At 35.9% G+C, this 10378-nt stretch overlaps 1 protein-coding gene across 2 annotated transcripts in view; it reads right to left on the reverse strand.

The window, feature by feature from the left end:
- Positions 1 to 10106, reverse strand: part of LOC139120229 (TBC1 domain family member 14-like) — a 45434-nt gene extending 35328 nt beyond the window's left edge. The window contains exon 1 of one of the 2 annotated variants that reach the window (XM_070684450.1): positions 8711 to 10106. In XM_070684450.1, the coding sequence (XP_070540551.1) occupies positions 8711 to 9924 (1214 nt within the window). In that variant the 5' untranslated portion in view covers positions 9925 to 10106. The remainder of the gene's footprint in view (positions 1 to 8710) is intronic. The other variant, XM_070684448.1, reaches the window with a different exon arrangement.
- Between the last annotated feature and the right edge of the window lie 272 nt (positions 10107 to 10378).

Below are 10378 nucleotides of genomic sequence, written 5' to 3' on the forward strand. Positions count from 1 at the left end.
AATGGCCTGTCATTGGCTTTGTTTAAGAGGGTCAATATAGGTAAGTATGGGATGAGAGACATAAATTGAACTTAACATTCAGCTAACCAGCTAACCAGTACAGAATATCAATTTAATGATTTAAATTGAGCAGGCAAGGCTATCTTTCCTTCTTCCTTGAAAATACTGGAGATACTACAGCAATAAACTGTAAGATAGTACATCACCTAAGTATGCATGTATGTATTGTAGATGTGTGTGTGCATATATATATATATATATATATATATATATATATATATATATATATATATATATATATATATATATATATATATATATATATATATATATATATATATATATATGTATATATGTATATATATATATATATATATATATATATATATATATATATATATATATATATATATATATATATGCACACACACATCTACAATACATACATGCATACTTAGGTGATGTACTATATATATATATATATATATATATATATATATATATATATATATATATATATATATATATATATATATATATATATATATATATACCACAGTATCTTCAAGTTGTTATTTCTATTAAAAACAATATTACATTTACAACAACTTTCAAACATTCAAGTATCACATTTATCACATGACAGAATTATAAGTCAAATGAAATTACAATATAAACCAAAACGGTAATATGCAGTTCAATCCAAGTAACCTTGAGAAATCATCTGGGTCTGCCATGTAACGTCTTTATAAATGTCTTAACTGATTAGTTTTGTGCGCCAGAAGATGGATAAGTGCAGAGTGCATGGCCATGAAGCACACACTATATACATCAATGACGGGTCAACAGAGGAAGGGAGCCATTGAATTCCATGGCAACAGAACTGCAGCTTATCAAGGCCGCAAATGCATATGTAGACCTTCTGAACTTTATGTGACCTTTACTAATGATGTTTGTGGCGTGAAACATTTTATGTCTGTGCATATACAACATTTTTCAATGCGGCGAAAAAATGTTGAAACATGTAATGGTGGCAACATGATTGTACAGAGAATATTAAAACACATGGCATATAACAATACAGTGTCTGTGATGTGATTTCTGTTCCCTCTAGGGAATACCACTGATTCTATGAAATTGACTGATGAAATTGCAAATCACAAAAGATTGATGTCAGAAAAGAATTCAAATAAACTATTTTATACTGTTTATGCCATGGACTGGGGATGAGACACAGGGCCTTGTGTCTGAGCATACAACAACATCATATTCAGAGCACAAACATTGACTACAATCAGTGAAACAAAACAATAAAAATTTTTTCTCTAATAACTAGAACTGACCTTGAAGTTGAAAAACAATGGAATGGTCATTTTCACTCAATGATATTGTAGCAAACTAAGATAGGCCACTGCACCGTGCATTTAAAGCTTTACTGTCTCTGTTCATGTACCCAAGTTTTTTCTATCCTAGGATTTTCATGACTGGCAGAAATATGCACTATTAATATTAACCATTTAATTTTTCATACGGTTTTTTCATCCGAGCATAGTGGTGAACATGTAGCTGTGTGTACAACACATCAAAGGAAACTGCTTGTACTCCTTGCTTCAATGAAATATAGGGCAACTCTTTTCACTCTGAGATCTACCATAAGGCTCAATACTGCAGCGGACCAATCAATATACATGTATCTTGGGAAGTGTCGGTCTGAATAGGAACTAAATACAGTTCACTATCAATTTCCAAACTCTAAAGGTTTAAATTCCTTTCTCCAAGCTAGAAGCATACGCAATTTTTTTCACTGTTAAAGTTTTAAAACTCCAGGTACGATTCAACTGTCTTTCCAGGACCTTTATGGGCATGCAATATTTTTTTACCATTTCTTTTTTCAACATCACATTTTATTTTTACCTATAAAAGAAGACAATAAAGCTCTGTTTTTTCTTTCATTTATGTATTTCTCATTGTCCCAGACTCTGATGATCTGTGTTGGACACTGTGTACATATAAAATCTACCACTGTAGTTGAAGATCACTAAGAATAGAACTGTGTACATATAAATCTATATACATGTACACTGTAGGGGAAGATCACTCAAATAGAAAGCCTAACGTTGCAAACACGTACACATGCACGGGAGGTGTTTTCTGTCTGATCAACACGTTGTTATCTCCTGACAGGTCAAGCCAGGTGCAATGCAGGGTACACAGCCAGAAACACCTACCATATTAATCTGATCAAATCTGATTTTCACTTGCTTTGATGTTTCACACTGCCTGAATACATGTGTATACCGGTATTCACCGGTATTATTCATAGAAAAGAGATTATTCTCAGAGACTGTGGGACAAGGACAGATACTCTCTGAAGACCATGAAATAATTGACATGGAAGATTACCTGTATTCAAGTGACTAGAAGTGACCAGAAATAAAGATATAACAATTATTCTGAGACACTACTGTCTTAAAAAGAAAACAATGTCACCTGTAGGAATTTCAATTCAAGAAAAAAGTGGAAACGATTTGGACAAAGATAAAACAGTGAATCAAATTCTCATAGAGCCAGCTGGGTCATTAACCTTTATCAAATCACAAATCAATGATATCAACAATCATAAATGCATATTGATGTTTTGAATACGACTGTTATGACCAAACAGTTTCCTATCTTGCCCACAATTAAAATTGGTGGATAGTCCCTGGTTTTATTTTTGAATTAAGAGATATGTAATATATTTGTTTATTTTTTATGGGAATGTGACTGACACGCGATATGGAAAGTAGTACACACAGAGTATCAACTGTTGTGAATTAGCATTTCCCCAGGGTAGTTGTTGAGATGGGTACATCAAAAAATTCATGTGAAAATTTCAAAACATATTTCTATCGTTATTGATTCAAAAAGCGAGGCATGGTCAGAATCAGTGTGTTCTCATTCTGTCCGTCTGTTCTGGTTGTATAAACAGACTGTACAAATTTTTGGCTTGTTTCTGTTTATTTCTGTTTGAAAACAACCAGAACAGACAGACAGACCAAGAACAACCAGAGGTCTGACTTTAATTCTGTGCCACACTGGTGTGTGGTTTGGGACTATGTCACCCTACAGACACTGCATACAAAATACATGTGTCATCATTAACAAGAATATCACTTTCTTATTATCTATAAACTGGTTTTAATAAAAAGATCTTAGATGAGATGGAAGTTAAAACTCTCTTTAACATTAAATAATTTTTGAACGGAAATGGTAGGCCAGCTCATCATAATGCAATATTACACCATGCCTGGAATTTGAACAAGTGGATGAATAAAGCTTGGAAGAGGTTAGCACATCAGAAAAACACTGAAAAAGCCAAATTCTTATGAATTCTCCTTCAGTTATTGAATCATGCATGCATTTCATCAGACATGCCTGCTCATGGTGAATCAAGATCTCTGAACGTACAATCCACATGTATTTGATAATAGTACTGGCATGATGTTTTGATGGACTATACACTTTTGGCACTCTATATTTTTTTCATACAGTGGCACAGTCAGACATATTGCAATGTATACATGTGATACATTTGTTTGTTGCAGCCATCATATCACTGATAAAGCACATACAACCAGCAACTCAGACTGTTCCTACTTTAAACCCACTGGAAAAGTTTAAAATATTTTTTACGATCGACCCAGACTTAAAAAATCAATGAGTCATGGAAAAGCTAATTTTACAAGAGACATTTCAAGAAAAAATTCACCGAGATTTAAACACAAAAGGTATGTTTCTGTTTGCCATTCTCTACCTGACCAAGCCATTTATGGCTTTTCTGTATATGCGCAAGATAAAGTCACGCGCAGCATAAAAATTTCTGTCCAATTGGTACATGTGCAAATAAATGAGCCTGCACACAATAAAGTCTTGCCTACCAGCATCGGACAACTGTGTAACACGTGTGAATGTTCCAAATGTAGTGGGTTTTCAAATATGTGTCTCTGGACACTCTATTGTGAATAGGTTGAATTTATTTTTAAATTTTGAACATACGTAAAGCAAACAATAGACAGGACGAATAAAAAGAGGTCACACTAAACACACAGGTATTAATATCAGGATCATATCGAAGACTGCAACTTCTATATTGAGGACACAAACAAATAATTCGGTAGGTAATTAACGAATAACGCTTGAGGGCAAAGTGAAAATATTCAACCAGACTGGTGTCCCCATTAATGGAATGACCTGACCACATATGCTATTGGGACTGAAAATGTATTAATCCTGACAGTTAATCCTATTTGCTCAGACTGCAGGGTGTGCAAGTTTCCAAACACAGTAGTTTGTACACATATATGCCATAAAAGCTTTTCTGACTCTCTCATTGATAAAAATACTGTCACATGCACGAACATGTCACAAACTGTAAGGAATGACCTATAAACACACACACACAAAAATTGTCAGGTATCAAAATTCAAAGGGGGCAGTTGCCCGTGGGTAAGGTGTACAAAGACCTGAGTCAAAGGACATACCGGAAAACTCACAATGTCATTACGATCTTTAATGTGCATATTTAGGATGGCCATATTGTTTCCAGATATGGGGATATTACTATAGCCTGGTTTGACATAGTTGAGTTATGGATCCACACAGGACGTGCTTGTAACTGAAATACTCATGGCACTATATACGGTAGTACACACTAAGACAGGCAGCTACAGAAACACTTACTTCAGAACTGATATACCACTTTCAAATGGGGAATGCGTGTAATATCAGAGATTTGCACCTTGGTTTTACTGAAGCCGGTGAAGCTCATAATTATAGGGTAGCTTTTGTCATTGCTACAGCTGTGAAAGATGTGCCATGTACTGTAAATCTTGCGCCTTTCTGGAAACAAGTCACTGCAACTGGAAACTGACTTTTCCAAAAAAATATAAGACTTCCAAGTTCCAATAGATAACTTCTAAAGACGGCTACTTTTACTCCCTTTTGCCTCATATTGTATATATCCTGTACATGTAGGTGGACATCAATGAACTATATCCAAGTACAGCTTCATTCATGATGCAATTTCTGCCAATCTTAAACATATTTTATTTCATTCATTTTGTCATCAGCATTAGCGCAAGAAAACCACTTAACTGCAAAGAACAGCTGTTCACTTTGACTGTACATACAGTATACAGGGTTTTGTTTTTGTATGGTGTTAAAACAAAGATATTTCACAAAACAGTTGCAGACATTTTTACCTGCACGTTCTCAGGCTTCCTGAAATTTGAATATCTGCTTACAGTACAGGTAAATGTATTCCTAGGCTTGGTTGTAGCTATTGCTATAATGCAATCAATCAATTTATGGGAGAAACACACACGTATGCAGAAGTCATTCCATTTGCTCAGCTGGCTTGTCAATGGTCAGTTATTGTGGCAAAAAAATACACGGGCGACCAAAGTAGCCAGCAGGACGCCACAGGGACAACCATCTACAAGATCAAGTTGTTTCCACCTGATGGTTATACAAACAAATGTTCACAAATATATACAGCATGGTGTCTAGTACAGCTTACAAGGACATGCACACAGTGGATCATGACAAATCATAGACAAATGTCGACACAGGTGGTGTAAGGTCAGACAAATTATTGATGGCCTTCTGTGCATGTCTTCGTTGAGCTTGACTGAAGCTAATGTACCTCAGCATTTTTTAGTATTTTTCAACTCAAAATGTACACAACACTCCTTATCTCATTACTTGTACATAGATACTACATGTGCTAAAAGTTAATAAATGTTAGATCACCTGTGATCACCGTTTTTTGTTTTGGCGACCGAGTTATTGATAAGCCTAACATACGTCACTCAAAAAGTATTTCTCAATGGCATGGTTGTACCCAAATTCAAGGCCACCAAACAAATATGGCACCTGAACCCAGTCAGATCTAAGATAGCAGAAGGGTCAGTTTACTTTTTTTTTCAAAGACAAACAATATGATTCCTTCCAAACAACCAAGGTCTATCAATCTTGTTCTGTGACAATATCTTTGAGACTTCAACATGAAGTGTTACACCATGCAGGCACTAGAAAGTGTCAGATATATTCTTCATAACGGTGACAGTCAGACTCTTGTGGGAATGTCAAATCTTTACTTGATGACAGTGGCTATGAAAAATGGCAGAAATTTCTATATAGCAATACCTTCCTGTGCATGCTATCAAGTACATGTACTAATTTACTTTGACAAGTTGCAAGTTGGATGATTGATGATGCAAGGAGATGAAGTTGCAGGTTGTTTGTATTTACATCCTGATGAAGTGGGAGTAAGCCATCGAAACATCGTAATAAAACAATTTAGTTGCATGTGAAGAATAGTGTCATACTGTCAGTGCTGTTTGACGACTATTTTCAATATATATATATATATATATATATATATTATATATATATATATATATATATATATATATATATATATATATATATATATATATATATATATATATATACTTGTTTAGTTCAAGATCAGCTGGAGTAGAGTGCTCAATACTAGAGTAGAGCTAAATACACAACTGAGTTGATCAGGATAATCTAAAATATTACATTTCCACTACAAATTTGTTTCGTATAGGCTGCAGAGCCGCCTACACTCATCGGGTGGCTGTGATCGACTGAAACTTTAGGCGGGAAACGATTTCTTTTGTTTTGTTTTTGTTGGCACCTGTTTGTTGCAAAAGGTTGAATAATTAGTGACTGCACGAGAGAAATTTTCTCCTGTGTCTGCAGGTCGATACTAATTCGTTCTAATGTTGAGGGAGCACATTTCTGGATATCTGAGGAGTATGAATTTCTCGTGGAGGCACAGATTGCATTTTTTTGTGACGTTGGAGTATGGATTGCATTGCTTTATTATTTTCCAGTCAATCCTGTATTCTGTCTTTGCATCTTTCAGTGACCAGATGTGCTTGCTCAGTTCGGTGCTGTTTCTGTATTTTGTTTCTGTATTTTGTATTACACATATTATATATATATATATATATATATATATATATATATATATATATATATATATATATATATATATATATATATATATATATATATATATATATATATATATATATATATATATATATAGATAGATAGATAGATAGATAGATAGATAGATAGATAGATAGATAGATATAGAGATATATATAGATATATATAGATATATATAGATATATATATATGCATATATTATATGTCTGTCTTGTATGAGTGTCTGTGCCTTAATGTATATAAATATAGATGTATATATGCGTGTGTGTCTGTGCGTAACTAATATGCAAACACACTTAACAAACAAAGTCACAAATGTATTGCTTTGAATCTTTCTGCAAACAATGGCCCATTGCTCATACCAATGAAAAATCTGAGTCTCTTAAAAAACAGTTTTTACTATTGTATCAAAGAGCACAATGCCAGGATGTTGGGTCAGTATTATTTCCCTGTTACTTCCGCCATTCATCTACTTCAAATGACTGTATTATGATGACATTTCATATAACAATAACACAACGTCAGGGAATCATGAGCCAGAGATAGCAACTCCTCACGGCTTCTCCCCTATGGTTTCTCCCACTGACAGTTTCCATTTCCTAATGAAATAGCATGGCTGTAATTGGTCCCTACAGTGTTTCAAATGTGATTTGCTTCCCGGATATGTGAGTACGGCAATCTAAAGTCCAATGGGGAAACTGAAGATGATAGATGTACCACTTAAGATTTACGTCATTGCTTTCCACATCCATTGTTGAATTGAAGGTTGGTGGAAACAACCATAACACCACACTAACTAAACATCTCCATAGCTATCTCTACAAACAACGTATCTCTGTTTCCAAGTGCAAGCATGCCATGATGTACAAATAGTTTGTTTGAACGCAAGTAGAGATGAAATTGCAGGAGGTCCCAAACCAAGGCATTGTAAATTAATATATTGACATTTGTGGGTCAGGTGAAATTATTGCCAATCTTTTTTCACTAATTCTGCATAATAATTTTGCTCGTGTAAATGGCACTTTGATAAATCATAAATAGTTTTTGTTTGTTTTTGATGTACTTAACAGTTTGAATATCTGCATTTTTAAATGAATAAAGAAGATCCAATCAAAGCACATGCTTTGAGAACTCAAACACCTTATATGTCAGTAACATAAAGTATAAATGAACAGTTTGACTCCCCCTTCAAATTTCTGCATGTTCCACTAGATGCTTTGTAAGTCACAGCTGAAGACGAAATTCACTAGTCCAGAGAGAAATCTATTGTATTGAAACCATGTTGTTTATCAGCTACATGTGTGGCGCAGACATCGTTATGTGCATGAAATGAATACTCAAGATTTGCATTAGTTAACCAAAGATGCATTTGCAAACAACATGACGGCAGGGTTGACAGCTTGCACCTTTTGAATGATGCTTTGGTTTATGTAAATTTTCACTGTACATTTTGGTTTTGGGGGTTTTTCCTGACAAACGTCACCCTAGGCTAAATGCAAAAATCCTCAGATAACTGATTTTTTCTTATCTGATCATGTATTTTTATAAAAAGAGAAAGACAAACAGTTAAAGAAGAGCTGTCATTCTGCAGCAGTGTACGGATGATTACCAGCCAATTTGCCTTTCATTGATTGAGTACAAAGCACTTTTAAAAACAGTACCAGACTAACTGTTAACTTACCTGGAAAGAAATCCTGATAATCCTTTCTTTTTGGGTTTGGCACCTTGTGCTAATGCCACCTGGTCATCATAGTTCACAACATTATGAGCTGGGTCAAATGAGTTTCTCGTTGAGAGATTGACCTCAACGAAGCCAGCTTCTTCCGTGTCGTCCACAATTGTACAAGCTTTGCCATCGACTGCTTCTTCAGTCGATATACCTGATGATGGCTCAGTACTTATACTGGAGACACTTGTAATTGATGTGTCGCTTTGTAATGACGTCTCGGTACCAGTCCTTGGTAAATATCCCTGCCCACTGAAAGTGAATACATTGGACGCATCCCCAGTGGTTTCCTCCACAGTGTCACTATCACATTCATCTACACCGTTGCTAGAAGAACCGTTCTCCCGGACCCCTTCCCTTGCATTGATTTCATCCTGCGACGAGGGCGTCTCAGAATTCTCTTGACAGGCCGGTTTTATTGGGATTTGTTTGGTCCCGAGCGGTTCCGATCCTTCCACAACGCGTTGCTCAGGTTCAAAATTGTCATATCTCTCCGATTCTGGTTTATCGTCGACATCTTGAGGATGGTCGTTACACTGTTCTGGGTCCCTGTGCTCGGTATCTCCGTCTTCAGGGCTTCCCTCATCATTGTCCCCTGTACTTTGAACGGGCTCCTGTGGCCGGTTCGTTGCATTCTTTACGGGCGTTTCCACTGACTCAGTGGGCTCACAGTTTTCGTTATCGACGCAATTACCGCGAAAACTGGCCTCATAAACACGCCTATGTTCCCTTCGTTCCTCTTCTGCGGTCGATGTATTGATTTCATCGTTACATGTATTAGAATTGCAGAGCGGTTCTTCCGCGATTGGTAATTCCTTGGTTTTCAAAGTCATATTTGCCAAGGCGTTGTTGCTGCTGTCAGTGTCATATGCCTTGGCACTATCGCTGTCCACGTTCAATGAACATTCCTCAACTGATCTGGCAATGCTTTCCTGGTCCTTTGCTTCCGCTTCCGAGATGTCTTGTTTCTCATCATCTGGACTTGCGACAAGAACTTTTGAGTGACAGTCAACTGAATTCATTTCCTCAAGTATCCCAACGAAACGCGCATTTTTACCTTTCAAGTTGTGGGGGCCGGTTTCCTGCCCCTCCTCTAGTTCTGCGACATCACTGTAATTTTTGCCGAAAAGATCATCTTCGTTTTTTACATTCTTTGGGAGCTTTCTCATTCCTAGTAAATTGACACAAATCTACAGTTCCTTGAGCGTCACTACCGCCGTTAAATAGTCAGAAAAAGACATTAAATTTACCTGTAAACCGAGTGTGTTTCAATGATTTCAGTACCAAACTAAATCCATACAAGAAGTCGCCATCTTGAACCTTAATGACAAGGGGCGTTCCCGTTATTTATCGCGAGAATAGACGAGATTCGGGGACAAAGTTTAGAGGTCAAAAGTAAATAAGAACCCTGTATGTCTTCGTATTTTTGACCATCGGGAAGTTTTAGATGTTAACATCTGGATTTATTTCGCCAATTTGTGCAATTAAATATGTACATGGTTGGATTTCCATCATGAAGCAAATCATAACGTGAACTAAACATAAAATGTGACAAAGTGTCGCTGTTTCTTCTTGCTTTTGACAGCAATATTGTTCATATTAATTAAAGAGTTAAAGGGCCTT

The sequence above is a fragment of the Ptychodera flava genome, chromosome 20 (genome assembly GCF_041260155.1).
Source record: "Ptychodera flava strain L36383 chromosome 20, AS_Pfla_20210202, whole genome shotgun sequence".
NCBI classification, from domain to species: domain Eukaryota; kingdom Metazoa; phylum Hemichordata; class Enteropneusta; family Ptychoderidae; genus Ptychodera; species Ptychodera flava.